Consider the following 22,163-nt stretch of genomic DNA (forward strand, 5'->3'; position numbering starts at 1 on the left):
AAAAAAATATATATTTCTTTTTTTTAAATAAGAATTTCAATTCAACTTTGCATTTATATACCGGTAAGTTATTCTTTATTTCCAAGTAAAAACGTGAAGATTAGTCCATTGGTCAATTCGGTTTCTACAAACACGGGTCTTGATAAATATTTCTGCAGGAATGTTGTCTGCCGTGGTTTGACTATTTGTATTGTGGTCTGGGTCACAAACATAAGATATATTTAACATTGTTTGAAACTGTACAATTTATTCAGAGCTAGTTTTTGTTATTCTTGTATAAAATATTCATTTAAAATTTTGCTTTAATTCAACTAGCCCGTTGGCGAAGTTTGTATTGGCCTTGCTTTTTGTTCCGCGGGGTTGCTGGTTCGTTTCCTGCCTGAGTCTGGGTTATAACAATCCGCTAATACCTATAACACAGGTATTAAGTTGCTTACTATAGGAAAACATGACTATATGTGCATTATAATATGTTTATTTATAAATATAAAAAAATGTGAAAGAAATTGTTATTAAATGACTTGTGGGTAAAAAAAATATTTTGTTAACAGTATGTTATTTGCTTCAATTGTAAAAAGCGCCCACTGGCTCGCAATATTCTTCTTTTGTTATATATTGATTTTAGTTTATACTGAATCTAAAGTCGTAGTAGTCAGAGTAGTGTCTTTTCGGTAAAACCGAGTTTTCATTTGGTATAATCAAACCGAGTTGCTTTTTAATTTTGGGTACAAATTGAATTTCTAGGTTAATAATATACGTATATTATAAATTGATTTTTTTTTATGTCACTAGGTCGGCAAACAAGCGTACGGCTCACCTGATGGTAAGCGATTACCGTAGCTTATAGACACCTGCAACATCAGAAGCATCGCAAGCGCGTTGCCGACCCAATCCCCAATCACCCCCCCCAGGAGCTCTGGTCACCTTACTCACCAACAGGAACACAATACTGCTTGAAAGCAGTATTATTTTGCTGTGATCTTCTGTAAGGTCGAGGTACTACCCCAGTCGGGCTGCTCCATATTTTGAGCAAGAAATTCCTGCTGTTTCTGTGGTAAGTAAAGACACCAGAGCCCCTGGGGGGATTGGGGGTAGGGTTAGCAACGCGCTTCCGATGCTTCTGGTGTTACAGGTGTACATAGGCTACGGTAACCGCTTACCATCAAGCTTGCTCGTTTCTTATGCCAATTTTTAAGTAACACGTCTAAACTATAAAGCCTCGACGCCTTTTTGGAACAGTTTTCGGTTAAAATTTTAAGCCATAAAAGTATTCTTCGTCGTTAAATTTTCGTCCTGGCACGTATTTCAGCGCATCGTGACCCACGACACTTATAACTTAAAAGGCTACGTGACGCGAATGTAACGTTCTCGCGGTTTGAACATGTTTTATAATATTTATAAGGTGAGAAAAGAATGCCTTATTTGGGTAAGTGACGCAGTTACAAAAGAAGATTGGTTTCTTGTAAAAATGAATAACCAAACTAAGAAAAATTTCTAGCAGACTTAAAAAATGAATAAATGAAAGACAATTTTTTCCAGTAAGTTAAGTTCTGCTACGATATTTAGTGCTTAGTTTGTGTAAAAGAAAATTTTTGGAGATCTTTTCAAAATTTCATAATCTATACTAATAACGCGCTAATCTCTGGAACTACTGATCCGATTTAAAAAAAATATTTCAGTGTTAAATAGCCCATCTATCGAGGAAGGCTATAGGCTATATAATATTTTAGTACCTCTTTTTGCTAAATTAACATGGGAAACCGCAGGGCACATCTAGTGGATTTATGAAAAGTCATTTATCCGAATTAATAACAATCATAACTTCAAATTAAAGCTGATGTACCTGTTTAATAATAAAATAGAATATGGGTACAAACCAGAAGACGAAAGCAGGTGCCTCTGTTGTCTGAACGACGGAGCACTGAAGCCGCAATGTGGAGCCCGGCTTGAGGTACTTTTCTGTTGGCCCTGAGATCTGCGCTCGGGCTTCTGTGGCAAAAAAATAATTGTTATATAATTTCTTATAGTTTTTGAAGTTTATTCCTAAAGAAGCGATTTAAGACCCGTGAAAAAAATGACCTGCCGTGAGAGAGACATCTTACAACTTAACGTATGTTGTTGATATAAATCTATATATATCTATATTTCATTAATCTTTGGCTGAATATAAAAAGCTGCTATCGAATTTCATTAAAACAATTTACTGTGTAATTTTTATATCGATGATTTGTGCTTTTTTTTTGAGTTTTTGATGTTGATTAATTTATTATAGCTTATCATTACTTTGGAGTGCTTTTATGAAATAATACTTGGTGGAAACTTTGCTGGATTTTGTAAAATTAATTTCTGTTAATATTTTTTATTATGTATATCTGTTTGTTTACCAAATATTAAATAAATAAATAAATATATAAATGTATGCGAATTTTCGAAAGAACCGCAAAAACTATTCGCATTAATTGAAATGCGAATTGGTGTCGTGACCTCGTCTGACGATTTCTATGAATTCCTAAGAACTTCGCGCCCTCTATCTCCTAGTCACCTCTCACGACGCACGTCATTGCGTTCTGATATAGGTTTAGACAGACATATGTCAACCTAGTATCCGATCATTTATACGAAGGCAAAATTACACTGTTGTCCTTAATAACATTTACGATACGAGTATTAACTTCGTAGTAGAATTATTTCTAAGGTTCTAAGGTAGTAGTAGAATAAATTCTAAGGTTCCTGTTTAGGTACAGGTAAAGTTTATCCAGCACATAAATTACCAGTATGATTTATCAACTGGAAGTAAAATTTGTTCTTAAGGCTTGTTTTACCTGCAACTTTTAAATTTACAAGTTAAGTAAAAATAAATAAATAAATAAAATAAGAGTAAAAATACCTGACAAAAAATGAAGAGCTTAATAATGAAAAAATAAAAATAATAGTTGTCATAAGTTTTATCTGTTGGATATCATTATTTATCAGAAAAAAATATCAGCAACTAGTGAAAATAAAGCGAATTAAATTAAAACAAGGAATAATCTAATGTACGAGTATTACTCACAGGTCTTGCAGCTATCGTCGGTTTTAGTGAAATATATATTTTACAGGACATCGTAAAACTTGCGCAAACAACGTACCTACGTAATTGCAAACTATAGCAAATTATGGTTGGTATTTTATTAAGTTGCTTTTTAAGGTTCTATACATAAAGGGCGCCAACAAAACCCTTAGACTCCACTGTCCGTACATCCGACCTTTCGCCCACGGCGAATTATTTGGAATCGTAAAGGGGAGACTATATTTGATATTGTTGAGTTATACGTATAAGCGTAGTTATGATTCAGAAAAAAAATCAACTAAATAAAATTAAATAATCCTAAGCGTCTTTGGTGCGACAAAGCCAGCCCAACGTCACTAATTCGCCTGCCCGGCGCGGTGACTATGGGCAACACATATGAAAAACTAATTATATAACTTTCACTTCAGCCTATGTCTAGCACTAGACTGCGATAGGCTAAAGTTAATAATTTTAAAGTTTTTACTAATACCAAAAAATGTTAAATATATGCTAAAAATATGTCATATAAAAATATAATAATAATAACGTCAAAATGAAAATCATTGTGTCAAAATTGTTTCCGACTTATCTGTTTCTTATTAAGTTACGCGAATTATGCTCTATTAACTAAATTGTATGACAATTGAACAGGATAAATTGTAAAATAAAATAACGATCGACAAACATTTAAATTGAAGCGCTACATGTTTCCCTCTTACAGAGAGAATTCTGCGTTAAGCGTACCTTTTAATTATTCACCCTAACAGGGGAGCTAAGGCATTCTATTAGCAGCCCTTTACGAGCTGTTATATCGTGGGGTGAAGATGGAGCAATAACAGTTCCCACATACGTATACAGTGACATACATTATGTGAGCTGAGGTGGTATACTTTAAATTCCTAATGATCCGCAGAAGAGCAGCACAGTGCGTTAAATCTCCAGTATGAGATGGTGGATAAGAATGTTAATAAATACGTTTTACCTAAAAGTTGGCTCAACGGTCATAACATTGCTTTGTGGCTGTTGCGCGGGCGGTTGCAGGTTCGATCCCCGCACTTGACAAACATTTGTATTAGCCATTCAGATATTTGCCGTGGTCTGGGTGGTTGTGCAGTCCTTGTGGGTCTCCCCATCCTGCCTCGGAGAGCATATTAAGCTGTCGGTCCCGGTTGTTATCATGTACACCTGATAGCGACTGGTACTCATAGTAGGGAATATATCCGCCAACTCGCATTGGAGCAGCGTGATAGATTAAGCTCTGATCCTTCTCCGACATGGAGAAAGATGCCTATGCCCAGCAGTGGGATATTACAAGCTGCAGCAAGCGAGCGAGCAATACGGAGAAGTCTTAAATTTTAAGAAACAGAATTGGACATTTATGAACCATACTATTTCCTCATAACATTTACGGTTAATTTTTTAATCATTTTTCTACCACTAGGGTGGTATGGTTTGACAGACGCTAAGCGGCTACATTTACCTGTGCAGGTCTACAATACCAGGAATAAAACTGACTTTTGTTGACCATATCCGCTGTTAACATAGCGCATCCTTTAGAGCCGCCTAGCCACCTATGTAGTTCATGAATTCAACTTGTGAACAAGTGCTATTTAGTGATCTTTCCTAAGTCGTTGTCAAAATATATCCGAAGTGTATTTTTTTATGTTATTTTCGTCACTAATTAACACGAGATTAGTCTTCAAAGCTTAGTACATGATAATTAAGGGATTAAGTCTGTTGACTTTTTCTTTGGAATTTAATAAACGAAATTTCAATTAAATTATTCTATACACTGGATCCTCTCGACACATCAACCTATATTCAACACGAGAGTACAATAAAAATTTCACGCACTCGTTCACAGGTATTCCATATCATATAAAAATTCCATTTCGTTCCAACGAAGTTCTAAATTAATTTCCGTGTTCAATTACACCTGACCTCCTCTTTGAAATAATCTGCCTGTCCGGTTAGAAAAAAAATTGATATCTTTTTATCGGGATGGGTGTGAGGCTTTGAAAAATTAGACTTATTTGTAGGGGAGAATAGTGACCAATATTCAGACCTGCAGTTATCGGAATTCATATGCAAGTGCAGGTCATAATATAGTAGAGAAGTTTTTACCCATCCAAGTGCTGGAATCGGTAAAGACTTGTATATCAATATAAAACTCCTACTTTAGGTGTTTTCAGCTCACTATACAAGCAACACTAGAAGAATACAAGCGCGTTACTGACTTACTGCCGCAGTCAACGCAACGCACCCTCAGAGTATTTTATTCATAATGAGATCACAATACTGCATGACACCAGTATTATTTGATATTAGGTGAGCATTTTATAGCCTTCAATACTTTTAAATAAACTGAATTTCTCGAATAACTATTCAAATTAATACTAAAATACTTCAGCATTTTTTTAATATCATATCAAAAATCGATTGTCCAGCGGGGACCGAACCTGCATGTCAGACTTACCGTGTCGGTGTTTTAGCCAATTAAGCTATGGAACGATGTACTCGCTAGACCGAAAATTTTTGATATGATGATTTTATATTCGGTCTAAGCGATTTTGGATATGATATTGAAAAATTGTTTAGAATTTTCTGTGTGGGTAACACGAAAATAAATCCTAAGAATACTTCAGCATTTTTAGAAAAGCGCGCTGAAACAGAATTAAACTATATAGCTTCATCTGATAAGTATCGATGGACGGTGGGATCTTCAAATATTCTATAAATTGCGAGAGAGCCAATGCTCAGTCGTAAAATATTTAACGAAGATAATGAAAGTGCGCAAGATGGCTCATAATTTATGTTCTCACCAAATGTCGAGATTCCGTTTCTGCCAGAACACTAGGAATATCTTAAACGCGAAAATTTGTTAGAATGGATAGATGCAAGGAGTTTTTCTATTCATCCTTTTCTGAATGATTGATTGATTCAGACTATAATATCCCACTGCTGGGCAAAGGCTTCGTTCTCTATAAAGGAAATTCCTTCCCTGTATATTTCTTCTTGATAGTCAAAGAATAAGATAAAAAAAGCGCAAATACGTGATGTTTGTTTCAGAAAACTAAAGAATCAGATCTCCCAAGGGCAAGCCTCAGGGCACAGTTAGTGTCATCGTCGAGAAATTTTATCGCAGTTTGTAGAAACGACTTTAATTCTTGGCGATAAAAGCAATTCAAAGGTATTTAATACAAAAGCTACGTTGAATAAAATTATGAAATGATGGAACAATTTTTAGAAAATTCATGGGAACTCAACGTTTTTTTTTTAAATATTGTATCGATTACTAGGTTGAAAAATTTTATTTTGATGTCGAATGCCACACCTTAATTACATTATTACCTTAGATCTATTTGATAGAAATATTTAATAACAGCAAATTTACCACGAACGAAATTAGAATCAGGTCTTAATATATATATTAGCCCACTATAGCCTAGTGCTGAGTAAAGGACATTAACATTCACCAAGGCTTAAGAAAAGCATATTTAAAAATGTCGTTTAAGACAATCCGTATAGATGTTAACAAATTTATACAATTGAATAAAATTGGAGTGTTTGTTTGTAATATTAAAATAACCGCTTTTTACTAAATGCATATGGATGTATATACGGCACACATACCAAAATAGTGCAATACCAAAATACACAATTTTAGTCTATCTGTCTATTTGTTACAGCTAATCTCTGAAACGGCTAGACCGATTTTGACGGGACTTTCACTGGCAGATAGCTGAAAGAAAGAAATTTATTTATTTTGTAACTCTGCGACCGGACCAATTTTTTTTTTTTTAAATTACACGCGGACGAAGTTGCGGGCACAGCTAGTATTAAATAAATTTCATATTAATTATCAACGTTACAGTTAGAAAAATGTATCTGGGTTCAACAATTTACGATGTAGGCCTTTTGTTTAGAACTAGGTTGCCCTGTTTCAATTTCTCTCAGTTATTTCTTTGTTTTCATAACAATTGAAAAAAATAATATTAAAATAACCAGAGTGGAAAGAACTTTATAAAAAATGTGAATTTTCAGGTATATAGCAATATTCTTTGTGTGTTTTGAAGTAAAATGAAAGTTTACACTGCTTTAAGATTCTTGGAGTACTTTTTTATGTTACTGTTCTTTTGACCGACTCGTAATGTCCTTGTTGCTTAAACTTTTTTTTTTCTTTCATTCTTCGCGCTCGGTGCTTTACCTAGATTTTGAATAAAGCTTTTTAAATATGCCATGCGAATATATGCATAACAATACAACGCGTATTGTAATATGAAATTATAATTGTTATTTTTTTTTAAACTAATTCGAAAAAGGATAGGAATTTCCTTCTTTTCTGCGATACTCATATTTTTTATTTTTTTAAACAATATAGAATATTAATTAGAATAAATTATAATTATATTTTTAAATTACTTCTATTAAAATATAATATAAATTAATAAATTGGGTTGTCTGGAAGAAATAGCTAAGTAGCCATAAGTCCGCCCATAATACTTCACAGTCTGTAAATGTTTTTTTTTTCATGTGTTTATTGTTTAAAATGTAGTTGTAGTGTACATTAAAGTATAAATAAATAAATAAATAATAACTTTGAAGTTATGTTGGGAACAAAATCTTTATAACAATAATAAATACATTAATTTAACAAAACTTCTACATACGTAATATCTTGAAACAATTCCACAAGCCCGTAGGCAGTATTAAACTTGGCAAGGAATTTGACTTTGAAATAATCAAGTATTAGAATATATAATAACATACCTAACATCAATTAATTTTGAGTGTAACACCAATTGAAACATTTAATATTTATCGGAGATTCCTTCCACCACCTGATTCAGTTAATTTATTTTATAATAAGAATTTTCGTTAAATTTTCGAATATTAACAAGACTATTACTATACAAACGAACTCACAAAGTACATACATAAACAAGTGTACATTATAACTAGATGACGTGACACAAAGCTTCGAAACGTAAAATGAGGCACGTATAGCGTATGTATTATCCTAAAAATGGAACTTACAACCCCGTCATACCTTCCGGAGACGTTTTTCAATCATGACAAAATTGTCATGGTCAGCAAAGTTCTATATACAGTTATATGTTGTATTAATATTTGAGATTCTGGTTTTATTTATAATTTCAATGGATGGTTTCAAAATGTATTTCGCGGTAAATTTTGTAATGTATTGTACATCTGATAACTTTCAGATAGAGAAAAGTATAACTTGTTTGATTTAAGATACTTGTATATAGGCTTCAAATATAGAAATGTGAATCACTTAGCTTAAAAAAAGCCCATCATTCATCATCATTACAGCCTATACAGTCCACTGCTGGACCTAGGCCTCCACAAGTTTACGACAAAAATTACGTGAACTCATGTGTTTTGCCCATAGTCACCACGCTGGGCAGGCGGGTTGGTGACCGCAGTACTGGCTTTGTCGCACCGAAGACGCTGCTGCCCGTCTTCGGCCTGTGTATTTTAGAGCCAGCAGTTGCATGGTTATCCCGCCATCGGTCGGCTTTTTAGTTCCAAGAAAAACCCATTATACATAAATATAATTACGATCCTTAAATATCAGCTGTACTATCAATTGAAAATGGTAAATATTTGGGGATAAAATATGTATTAATTTATAATAAGATAGAATTGTAAATAATAGAAAATTATGTGTTTTTCTTTTCAAGCATTATATATTTTAAATAAAGCAATTTTAATAATTAATGCATTTACATGAATCAGTAATAAATCAATAGATATTAAAGTCGATAAAATCATCGGTTGAAACACAACCGCAGACACATGATTCGATTTCTATTAAACGGGTTCGATGCTGCAATATTGTTTTATAATTGGTAAGCGTATTGAAGCACCGTGAGCAAAGATTAGCGGGTATTTGTAATTAAATATTTCCGTGCAATTAAATATTGCATACGAGAGGAGGTAATGTTGAGCTGTTGGATTTGCTGTTTTTGTAATATAATTTGAAACAAATTTGCAATTTTTGTTTTATCATTAAAAATTCACATTATTTTTTTAATTATTTGTTACCTTTCTTCTATTCGATTTCGAAGTTATACAAATGATGATAGTTATAAAAATGATGAGAGTTTAACAAAGTGTAGTTGCGGGGATGTCAGACGAACGTAGATGCCGCACGACGACACGGAGACACAGGGACGACTACAGTTTGAGGATGCGAGGACACGATGTGGATGCGACGACACGCTGACACGACGACACGCTGACACGACAACACGTCGAACGGTTGGCGAGGAGGCAGTAAAGTGGGACGTAGCGTAGAATAATCTTTATCCTATGGGACGAAACTATCTGAGAGTAACCGAACAAAAGGCACAGTAGCGCGATTTAATGGAGGTCAGCGCCATCTAGTGATGAATGTGTTTCTTAAGACTTTCAATCCTACGTTAATGTGGCATGTTACAAGAGTAAATTAACAATGAACGCACACAGTGTCACGAACTTAACCGACACCTTGACACCTACCTTCAGTTAGCTATACTCCGGCCAATCGTCTATTATCTTTTTGTCAGTTCAAGAAATTTCGAAATTAGTGACTGCCTCACACGTTATTAATTCAATTTGAAATAATAATCGATTTTATTTAAGAAGAACTTTCAATCGATTTCGTGAAATATTTTTAGTTTCAAAATATTAATTATTTATTTATAAGTTAGTTTGTTAAATAAATAAGGAGGCAGGTATGTGATTTTCCAAGTATATTTTCTCGTAATTCTTGATTAAAACTTGATTTAGAGTTTTAGACTTTATTAACCATGCGTTTTAAAGTTTAATTTCACTAACGCGTGCATAGTTACATTTTAAAGCAGCCGTCAAAAAATTAATAAAAGAATGAACAGAGTTATTGCTCTTTACTCTTGGTTTGAAATTGAATTCCAAGACTTCGACTTAATTCCTTGCAAATAATCAATCTTGGAGTCATACATACTATTTTTGTTTCTTTTTTTTTTATTAAATTTATAGAAACAATAATTACATGACATAAAATTATTGTTATTATAATATGATCGATTTATCGTATTTCAAGAAGTGTTTCATAGTCTGTGGTTGTGTGTCGAACTTCACTCAATCAATCAAATCGTCAATAAAGTATGACATTATTGAAAGCCATTAATCAAAAAGAAGAAGAAGAAGACATTACCGTAGAATTTTTCAATACGTTATTCCGAAAAAAAAAACTGTTTTTTATAGGTGTGAGCTGTCAAAAAGATTAAAAACGATTGGACGGAGTATAGTCAACAAAGAAGAAGTTAGCAACTTGAAGTTAGCTAGCCAATGAATGCGGGCGCACAATGTCACCTGAAGTTAGCAGCTAGTCAAAGAAGAAGACATTAGCAACGTGAAGTTAGCTAGCCAATGAAGTATAAGTTATTACGTGCGTATATAAGTACACACACACACACTTTTTTTAATAATTTTTATACGTGTAGTTTAGTTTCTTAAATTAGTCAGAAACATATTTTAATTAGCTCTCTTTAAGTAAATTAAAATTGTCTGCTACATAATATAATTAGAATGTAAATTTTAAAGGTTATCAAACTTTTAAAATTAAAAACTATATAAAAAATATTCAGATTGCTTTGGTTAAGGGTAGCACACTCAAAATTAAATTCTGTGAAATTCTAAGAGATGTGTAATTACGAAACATGGTAGAGCGGTGAGCTTATTTTTATTAGAATTCTCTGCTTTACTTGCCATCAGTCGCAATCCTGCTATTTCGTTTTTTTTTTTTTTTGTGAATCAAATATATTTTATTTGGTGTATCAGTCTTTTTAAGGACTATTTTAATTCGAACACATATTTTTTTTGTTTCTATAAATACTGAACCAATAAATAAATTAAATCAATAAAAATGCATTACACACACACGCATATACCTACTCTTCCGTTTATTATTATAGAAGTATAGTCTTTGACAACCTTACCTTAATAATATTAAAACTTATAATTTAAATTAATTATGGCCGAATTTCGAGTACTAGTTTATTGAAAAATTATGTCATATTGTATATACTACGGCAACATTACATTATGCAGTGCCTCCGAAATATTTTCTACGAGGCGCGTTGATAGCTTTAATGCCATTATTCGTAAGAGGTGTGCACCCATGCTCCGGAGGCTACGAACCAGCTCGAATGGCATTCTGAGTACACTGGCGGACCGCTGGGACTCGGCAATACTGCGCCACTGGATACAGATGCATTCTGACTGACGAGGGTCGTGTCCAGAAAGCGGTTACTTATTGATATTTTTATTTGCTTCTATATATATTTATATTGATTTACTAACATTAGATATTAATTTTTTTTTGTAATACTAACATTAAGATATGGACTATGTCTGAAACAAAATAGATAAATAAAAAATAAAATAAAATAATATGTTAAACCAAGATTTTGACATGATCTCAGTCTTTTTTTTCTCTTTAATTGATGTACTTTACTGATTATGTACCAGTAATTCCATAAATACATTTAGATATTCATTGCCTCTACCTCTTCGTACTGTATTTCGGGGTAAAAAGAACTAAGTTTACACCCTATCTTATAGTATGGACTTTTATCATGCCAAGATTCATTCTTTATTATATTCAGCAGTAGCGTAAGGCAGGTATCAGTAAGACTGACAAAAAAAAAACATACGAATAGAATGTTATTTACCCTTTTCATATCTGCTATGTGAACAATTAGACACGTTTCTGTTATAATTTCTCTTATACGTGTAAAAAGCAAAATGGATTTTTAAATTGATGTTTAAAAATTTACTGGGCAGATAATCCACGATTCAAACAAGATTCCCAGTTGTTAACCAAGCCCTGAATTATGCAATTGAAATTTTTAGTGAAACAAAATAAAACTTTTCTAAATAGCACCCTAGACTATTTTACTCATAAAGTCCTCATGCGTAACATATGATAAGTTTTAAGGGGCTACACTACCTCAGCTCGAATTCAGATTTCACCCGTACTAAAGACACATGAGAATTGAGAGCGCTTGGTTGTTCATCGCGCGAATTATATGTATTTTCTCATCACAAACATTACCAATAGTTAAAAAACCGTCGATGTTTTAGGTGACTACTTGAACCATTACACCGGAGCGGTTGCCGAAACAGCATTCAAAATTAAATAGAAAAAAAAAACTTCTTATATCTTCATTACGAAACCATATGAGTAGTTAAGGATGCATAGTGTCGGATCACGGCTTTTGACTTCACTTCACCTTCTCATTTGACATACAAACAGCATTTCGTCATAAGCGCACAAGCTAAGGCAACTCTTGCTCAATTTTTGGTCATAAAAAGATGCTTTGGTCTCCCAAATATTCAGAATTATAACATTGTTTTACACGTCGGATACTAAATTGATTTGTACTAATTTTCTAGCAAATTAGTACAGAGGATTTCTCGTAAAGTTCTTTTAGTACATGTAACTTTATTTATCAAAGTTCCTGTATCTCGCGACTAATGAAAGTAGAATGGTAATATGATTCAGCTAATCTCTTAGATATCCATAAAATATGTTTATGAAATCAATATGTATTAAATAAAAATGGTTTAGATCTTGTCGACGGGTGCAAAGTAAAAATAGTTATATACAAAACGCTACTTTTCAGGAGAGAGCAAAATAGGAAAAAGTGCTCACATTTTGACAATTTCAAACCATTTGTTGAAATTTTCATCACTGCTATATTATTTACAAAGAAAACACTATATTTCAACGTATATTTCATTTCTTCTAATTATGTTTAATTTACGAGATATTGCAGTTGTCTGTCTCTACATTGTGCTTAAAAATATGACAACTGACTTAACTACCACTTGGTCGTTTCTACATAGGAATTAATAAATCTGGATTTAATAAAGATGTTTCATATATTTCAGTACGTATAAGAAGTATGACTTTTCCAATACCAAAAATTTCCAAAAACGTCTTTCCATGTCTATTGTGATGAGATTCAAATGGTTTACTATTATAACACTTTCACACAAACCTTAATACGTAAAAATCAAAAACAAACAAACGTTGTTGCCGGCCGGCGAAGCACATGCCATCTGACTGATGTCACAATAGAAATGAACGTGCGCCCCGCCCCTCGCGCGGACTGCGTAAAAGCGGCTAGGCGGTAGTTGAACGCATGTACGTCGTGTAATTTTACAAAACAGCAGTAGTTGTCTTCTTTTACGTGACAAAAGTACAAGAACTGGGGCGATATTTGTATTTTTTATTTTGCCATGTTGTAGAATTAATAGACGCCGCGTTGGCGCAGCGGTTACAGCCATGGATTGTACCTGTTGCGTCGGCGGTTGCGGGTTCGATCCCCGTACATGACAAACATTTGTATTAGCCATACAGGTGTTTGCCGTGATCTGGGTGTTTGTGCAGTCCTTGTGGGTCTCCCCACCGTGCCTCAGAGAGCACGTTAAGCCGTCGGTCCCGGTTGTTATCATGTACACCTGATAGCGATCGTTACTCATAGTAGGGAATATATCCACCAACCCGCATTGGAGCAGCGTGGTGGATTAAGCTCCGATCATTCTCCTACATGGGGAAAGAGGCCTATGCCCAGTAGTGGGATATTACAGGCTGAAGCGAGTAGAATATGAAGTTTTTAGTTAGTTACTGCAATAAAAAAAAACTCAAAATTGTAGTTAACTTTTTTTACTTTGCACCCGTCGTTGTGATTATTTCATAAATTTTTACTAAGTATTAGTATAGTATAAAAAATTCTTCAGCATTTGACCACGTACTAGCTTTACAAGGCAGTCACAGGACTGCCGATTTGTAGTTTTAATGATAAATCGCCATTCGATAATTCGCATTTATAGTCCGTGGATGTTAATTTTAAATAAAAAGGAAGTATAGTATGAACTTACTGGAATAAGTCTGATTCCAGTAAAGTTGGAAATCGCATTAATGCTTATAGGAGTATAATTGTAATGTAGAAAGAATACTTTGTAATTAATATTATGTAAAATGACTGATATCCAAATAACCTGACTGATATCTGAAACATATTGAAAAACATACTTTGCATGTGAAAAATAATAAAATAAGTTAATAGTTACGTACCCACTACATCCAGCTGCAAGAATATACTAGTAGGCGGATGCGACGATACTTGACACTCGTATATGCCAGCGTCTCGTTTTTGTACGAATCGAACTTTTAATGTCCAATCCTGTGAAAAAAAAAGCGATTTATAGTCAAATAAATAAGCGAATCATGTATATATATCTTGTTATATGCTGTTTGTTTGTTAATCGAAGAAGACTTATCTGAGACACAGGACTATGGTTGATACCATCATGCGAGCCCTATGTGATATAAGAATATTGTTACTACTATAATCGAAATAATTGTGTACCAAATCTCTCGACCTTTTCATTTAAAACTTCGAATAGGGGGGCCAGCTCTTGTTGTGGGTTTGGCTGTGTACTAGATGGTTGTGTATTTATTGACTTTATGTGCTGCTTGATCTCATCCAGATGGGTTCTCCATGCCGTGTCCTTGTTTACCTGTGGGCGGCTTTCGTCGTCCAAGATCAGTGGGATGTCGTCAATTTTCGCAGTGAGGAAGGTCTTGGTATGTGTTAGTTCGTCTTTCAGCTTCTCTAGGCCACTTGAGAGCGATCCTATTTTATTCCCCACTGCCTTAAGTAACTCCTGGACTTTACTGTCCGTCTGCGAAGTCACTTCACTACCGTTCCTGGTTGACAAGACCACCCTATGGAGCTCGCTTTTCTTCTAATTTGACTTGCGTTTCCCAGATATCGCGGATCCGCCGGAAAGGCTCCACCGCCTCGTACTCCACCAGCCAAGAGCGGACGGCTCGAGTCTCCCTCAACGTCTCCACCAAGTCTGTCTGAGTTTTTTGCATCCCTGAGAGGAGCGTCTTTTTGAGTTCAGTGAGCTCTTTAGCATGAGCTCTTTCGACCCGCACCAATTCTTGGGCGTGACGGGCGCGCTCCTTCTCGAGGTTGCACTTGTGTCGGCTGCGCGAGTCCGAGAGCGACAGGACCGTCTCGTAGAGGCCCTGCAGACTCTCATAGGCGATCATTTTCACCCCACGCTTCATATTGCCGCTACTTTCTAAAGCTTCCTTGCCGCGTTGTAGGAGGTCGTTGGCCACACCCGTGACCATGTCCATTTCTACTCCTGTTGGTTGTGTCTACTAGCGATAGATTTTTGATACAATTTGTATGAAGTTAAAGTCAAAATTATATCTATAAAAAGCAAATTCAGAGATAGATAGAAACTTGAAACTAGTTTTAGAGTTCCGGAAAAATAAACATTAATGTCGGTTACGTCTTATGTCTTACGTAGTGAGGGACGTCCAGCTCCCACGTCAGGCCCGATGGACCGACGATTTCTCTCTTTTGATATTAAGATTGCCAGTTTAGGCTGGACGAGGATTGCGGATAGCCGGGATGTCTGGCTGGAACTTGGGAGGCCTATTTCCAGCAGTAGACTGCAATAGGCTGAACTAAGTGACTGGCGTCTTATGGCGTCACAGAAAAAATATTTAAGCCCTTTTAAATGGGCAAGAATCAGCTAGTATCAAACATGTAACAAACATTTCAGACATAATTTTATGAACACTTTAGACATGTTCGGTCGATTTTTAATACGATATTAAAAATTGTTTATAAATATAGGTGTTCAAGTTTTTTTTTCTTAAATATTAGTTTAGTTGTCAGAGTTTTTTTCTGAAACTTCTTTTGCGTTTTAAATATTCAACAAATCGTGAACCGCGAGCACGATTTTAAGTGCTCTGCTAAGAGCATACAATAAAACTTTGAATTGTATGGTAAAGTTTTTGACATGAATTTTTTAGTACTAACGTTCAAGTTTAATGTGGATTTTTTTTTTTTTGATGTTACACAGTAGATAATAAAGGTTGGATACCCTTTCTGATATATAAAGTATGGATAAAAAAAAACCAGTTTGTGTTAATTAATATTTTGACTAGCCCGTTGGCGCAGTTTGTACTGACCCTGCTTTCTTTCTGCTCCGATTATTGTGGGTTCGATTTCCAGCCCGAGTCTGGGTGTAATATAATTATTTTTAAGTATGTTTATCGAAAAAAACATGTAACTATACCAGTCGGCTGTTACCTATAACACAAGTATTAAGTTGCTTACTTTAAGAACAGACGACCGTGTGTATATTGTGTAGATATTTATTTATTTGTATATTAACAATTTTTTTAATTAAATTTAATGTGCCGATTTTTCTTATCCTCCATTCGTAAGCTATCCAAATGTTTGATAGCCTAAATAATATTACGTACCGTCGGCCAAGAAAATGGTGTACCAACCAAAGGTTGAATACCGCTTGCAGATTCAAAGGTGATAAAGATTAGTTTTGCTTGCAGATCCATCTGACAACTTCTGTTATCATCTTTATCAGATTATCGATAACGATATTACTTATTCCTAATAGAGTTTAAAATGTCATGTCATAATGACGTATGAATACTTATCAATTAGGTTTACGTCATTATTATATGTCTCTTTCAGTAATATCTTTTAGTAACTAACCTTGTTGTAATTTTCGATAACCAGTAAACTAAATCTAAACTGGTACACCACTTTCTTGGCCGACCATAACGATTCAGTATATTAAAAGCCTTAAGCATGAATGTGCAATAAATATGAATGCTATACTTTTCTGAACATTAAAATATTTTTTTTTTCTTTCAGTATACTCGTATTATTGGTTCTTGTAAGACATCTACATAGCTGTTGGCTTTAAATGTCATACGGTACTAAAAAGTTACTTATAGCTTTATACACAATTTTGTCATCATTGACGACTGTTCAGATGCATTGGCATTTGAACCTGTCTAAACATTGAGGATCGCGAGTTTGATTTCTGTTCCGTACAGGTATTTGTATTCGTAAAATATTTATTTGTGATATGGGTATATGTGCACAGCGGTTTCCCCGCTGTGCTTTAGAATGCACGTAAATCTGCTGGACCTGTTTACTATCATAGGCACCATTCATTAAAATTTATATAATTGATTTTACCGTTAAAGAACAACAAAAATGTAGTTACTAATCCTTACAAACTTCCGCATTTACAATGTTATTTATTTATGTAAAGGATCCATTTAAAGAATACACAACAAAAACAAAAGAACAATAACATATTATTTCAATTAATTATTAAATTATTATTTAATATGCCCATTACGGAGTACAAAACAATATACAAAATGTTAATGTCACTGAAGCAAGTAGATTTAAAATTATTTTACATCAAAATTCTAAATTGAAATTCCTGCTTAATTGACAATAAAAATAGCCTCAATTTAATATTATTAGGTATAGGATATGAAAAAACTTACTTCGGAATGTTGGAGATGTATCGCCTGAAATCTCTGATCTGAGCTGTATGTTGTCAGTCCAACTGTCAACAGGTGGTAGTCTTTTCTTCTTATCCAAGATACCTGAAAGGAAGTGAATGGTAAACCAAATCAGTAAATTATGTGAAGCTACTGAATAGCACCTGAATAGTATAGTGGCTTTGAAGTACACAGGCCGAAGACGGGTAGCAGCGTCTTCGATGCGACAAAGCTGCGGTCACCAACCCGCCTGCCCAGCGTGGTGACGATGGGCAAAACACATGAATTCACGTTATTTTTGGCGTAAACTTGTGGAGGCCTTTGTGCAACAGTGGACTGTATAGGCAGTAATGATGATTGAATAGCACCTAAGGTAGGTACAGAAGATGCTCGACAGTGAGAGATCGTGGTAGACGGCGAAGAAGTAATGACGCAGAAGGAGAATTAATTTATAACTTTTTGTTCAGTTTTTTCCACTTTATCACAAATGCGCTTATGAGTCCCGCGATAACATCTTCTCTCACCACCATGGGTAGACTGGTAGAGATCTCTTACAGAGATAAGTCCGCCCTTGCCAACATTCTTTGTAAAAATGACTTGTAATTATGTTTTTTTTTAAAGTGCAATAAAGAATATATATTAGAAGGCCGTGGAGCGGGCCAGGGAGAATTTTAGGCGTAGGGTAAGCTACAATCGTGGCTTACCATTAAGTGAGCCGTATGCCGGCGTTATATTGTATTAAAAAAATTGATCGAAGTGTTCTATAGATTATGTCCTTGATAGATTTCCATCAAAGTATTAAAGATTTTTCTTTGAAACCGTTAGAGTGGTTTGTGAAAGGTTTCTTTAACTGAATCACTCGCGTATAAAAATCATAGAAGTAAAATGCGAGAGGTTTTTATTTGAAAACTAGCTGCCCGGACAGACTTCGTTCTGTCAATAGTTAATAGTAAAAATTAAATAAATGTCAAAACTTTTTTTTTGTATTAAAACCTTTCGTGAGCCATACAAAAACATACTAAAAATAAATTAGCCGAATTGGTCGAGCCATTCTCGAGTTATGTGCTTAGCAACGTTCATTTTTATTTATATAGAAAAAAGTTAAAACGCTTTTTTCGAATATATTTGCGTGAAATTTATTTATTCATTTATAAGATTACCAACATACTGTACACTGTTGCTACATAAAATATAATAATCAACAATAATATAAATAAGTGCCAGCACAATTACAGGTGACGACAACATGCAAATGAATAATAGTAAAATTAAGACCGCGTATGTTACAGTGGCAAAAATATTATATTTACATAAGGAGAACAATGTTAAAAAAGAACAATATAGAATAGATCCAGTCGTCAGAATAGTTTCGGGAACAGAATAATAATTCATGATTACTCAAATGATATAAGAATTTTTCACAAAGTTATTCAATTTAAAAATGTCATTAAAATTAAAAACTATGAGTTAAAACAAGTATTAATAAAATTTAAAAAAAAAGTGCATAAAAAATTAACATGATTTGAAAAAATATATAATTCATTCAACAATGTCAAAAGAATAAAACATTACGCTTACGCTTACGCTTCAGCCTGTAATATCCCACTGCTGGGCATAGGGCTCTTTCCTCGTGTAGGAGAATGATTAGAGCTTAATAAACCACGCTACTCAAATGTGGGTTGGCGGAAAACATTGAGTTCACCCTAATATTGGAAAATATATTTTCATATAAAAGTTCTGGCTGAGACTTCAGATTAAAGAATTGAAGAATATTAAAATTTTTAAAATCTCGATAAACAGAAGTAATCACGAGAAAATCCAAAGATCAACAGATTATTTTCATACTTTACATAAAGCTACATTGGTAAAATAGCCTCAATTTATAAATGCCTATTAAAATTTTCACTAACGTAGTACATTTTAACTAAGTATATACCTACATATTACTAAGCACAGTAAGTGTAGGCGCTATAAATATGGATCACTTAGGCTATGAAACTAGCATTTTATACTTTGTCAAATATAAAACACCAAATTTTATAAATAATTTATTGAAAATATCAAAACTAATTCAACTCTTTATAATCTAATACTATCAAACGAGCAATTCTTATTCTCGTAGAGTTGCTTGTAAGAATTGCTTGCCTGAAATCTGAATCTCGGAAACGGCCCCAATGATTTTCATGAAATTTAGTATGCAGGGGATTTCGGGGGCGATAAATCGATATAGCTATGATTCAGTTTTAGAGAATGTCGTTTTATCCCTGTTTTTAGGCAATGAAAAGATGGCTACAATATCGTTAGAATACGAAGGTAAATTTCACAATTATCAATAAAGTTATATTAGTTACGGTGGGAAATCGTCCGGTCGGGATCGTCCGAGAAGACCACGGTTCAAATCCCCGTGTCTTCAGATTGATTATTTTCTCCTTTTTTTCCTAATTGCACTGACGATTTTTTACTTAAATAACCACTTCATATTTTTTCTACTATGTCGATAAAATCAAAAAATATTATTCATATTTTATCAATCATTACAGCCTATACAGTCCACTGCTGGACATAGGCCTCCACAAGTTGACGCCAAAAATAACGTGAACTCATGTGTTTTGCCCATAGTCACCACGCTGGGCAGGCGGGTTGGTGACCGCAGTACTGGCTTTGTCGCACCGAAGACGCTGCTGCCCGTCTTCGGCCTGTGTATTTCAAAGCCAGCAGTTGGATGGTTATCCCGCCATCGGTTGGCTTCTTAAGTTCCAAGGTGGTTGTGAAACCTTGTTATCCCTTAGTCACCTCTTACGACACCCACGGGAAGAGAGGGGGTGGCTAAATTTTTTAGTGCCGTAGCCACACAGCACATCAATATTTTATCAATATGTAGGTAATTCATATTTAAATATGATTTCCAAAAAACACGATATACTAATACCGAGCTAAACTCGGTCACCCAGGTATTTACAATTATAACAAAAACACAAAACATTTAAGGCAACTTTTAAAATAAGCATTTTCCATATAATCGAGCCCATGGTTCCACATTCAAGTTAATTAAATGTATCATTAATTATTATAATGACCCTTGATTGCGCGGCGTTTATAAAATTAACCCAAAATAATGGTAATTATTTAGACAGTAACTTATCTACAAAACAGTTCGGTTTACGAAATAGACAAATTTTAATGTATTACAATTTTGCCCGTAATTTTTAACCGACTTCAAAAAAGGAGGAGGTTACTCAGTTCGACCGTATATTAATTATTTGTTGGAAAGGAGATATCAAAGGTAGTACCATGATAAGGAAACCAGGATCTGATGATGGAACCCCAGAGAAATCGAGGGAAACCCTCGAAAATCGCAGCGACGACTAGTGTGTTTGTTAATTTTTTCGCTTACTTACGTTGTATTACTTGTCGATGTAATTGAAGTCAGTTTTTCCGTTTGCTAGCAAACACAATTATTATCTAGTTTATTAAATATACAATTTTTTTTTATGGCTTAGTTACGAGTTAGTAAAAAATTGTGAAGTAGCTACTACAGCTTCTTAGGTACAAGTTCTTAAGTGTTAAAACGAAACCAACATCGCTTCTCACTAATTCAATACTAGATCTGCTCCGAAGTTTAACACGGGTTAATTTAAAGAAATAAATAGGCTTCCTCGGTTAATGGGCTATTCAACGCTAAAATAATTTCTCAATTCGAATCAGAAGTTCTTGAGATAAGCACGATTAAATAAACAAACTTTTCAGCTACACAATCTTATTAAGGATTATTTTCTCTTTCTCGAACCGCCATTACAATGTCATAACTAGCAACGTACTTCGTTACTCTTGTTCGATGCGTCTTCGATTCGTTTGCCGTTCATTTGTATTCGTAAATAATACTTACAAGCTTTTATTATAAATCATAAAGACACAAGAACACATGCACACATGCACACGTTTACTAAACATTATTGTAATACAGTAAATCGCTTCAGCCTGTAATATCCCACTACTAGGCCTCTTTCTCCACGTAGGGGAAGGATCAGAGCTTAATCCACCACGCTGCTCCAATGCGGGTTGGCGGATATATTCCCTACTATGAGTAACGATCGCTATCAGGTGTACATGATAACAACCGGGACCGATGGCTTAACGTGCTCTCCGAGGCACGGTGGAGACCCACATATATATTGGCCACAGCATCTGTTGCAGATGATTGTTGCAGCGCTAGTGTGTTGATAGGATCCCACATCGTCGTTGATGGCTATAGAGCCTTATTGCGGCCCGACATTTCTTGCCACATCGATTGCACTCAAATCGCGAATCCGTTGGAGGAGGAGATGAGGCATGAGGCATAACGCAGTTTTTTCTGCTTGATATTCTCGAGGGAGACCCACAAGGATTGCATAAACACCCAGACCACGGCAAACAACAAATGTTTGTCATGTGCGGGGATCGAACCCGTAACCGCCAGCGCAACAGGTACAATCCATGGCTGTGACCGTTGCGCCAACGCGGCGTCATACAGTAAATATAAATAAAAAATTCCTATACATGCTAAAGGCACATCCGTCGCAGTTTATCCACCATTATTAGCGCGATAAAGGGTTATCTAACATAAATAGATTTCTGTAAATTGGTCTCGTAAATCCTGAGATAAGCGCGTTCTAAGTAACACTATTTTCAGTGACACGCGATAAAAATGTTAGAATTTTTACTTAA

General features: G+C 34.6%; 1 protein-coding gene across 1 annotated transcript in view; it reads right to left on the reverse strand.

Annotated features, from left to right (window-relative positions):
- The window catches only part of LOC123664663, a 109,771-nt gene that overhangs the window by 21,539 nt on the left and 66,069 nt on the right, over positions 1-22,163 (reverse strand). The window contains exons 3-5 of the mRNA XM_045599180.1: positions 17,463-17,564; positions 14,181-14,289; positions 1,878-1,989 (exon numbers count right to left, since the gene is read on the reverse strand). Coding sequence (XP_045455136.1) covers positions 1,878-1,989; positions 14,181-14,289; positions 17,463-17,564 — 323 coding nt within the window. The remainder of the gene's footprint in view (positions 1-1,877; positions 1,990-14,180; positions 14,290-17,462; positions 17,565-22,163) is intronic.

Source organism: Melitaea cinxia, chromosome 22, assembly GCF_905220565.1.
Source record: "Melitaea cinxia chromosome 22, ilMelCinx1.1, whole genome shotgun sequence".
NCBI lineage: Eukaryota > Metazoa > Arthropoda > Insecta > Lepidoptera > Nymphalidae > Melitaea > Melitaea cinxia.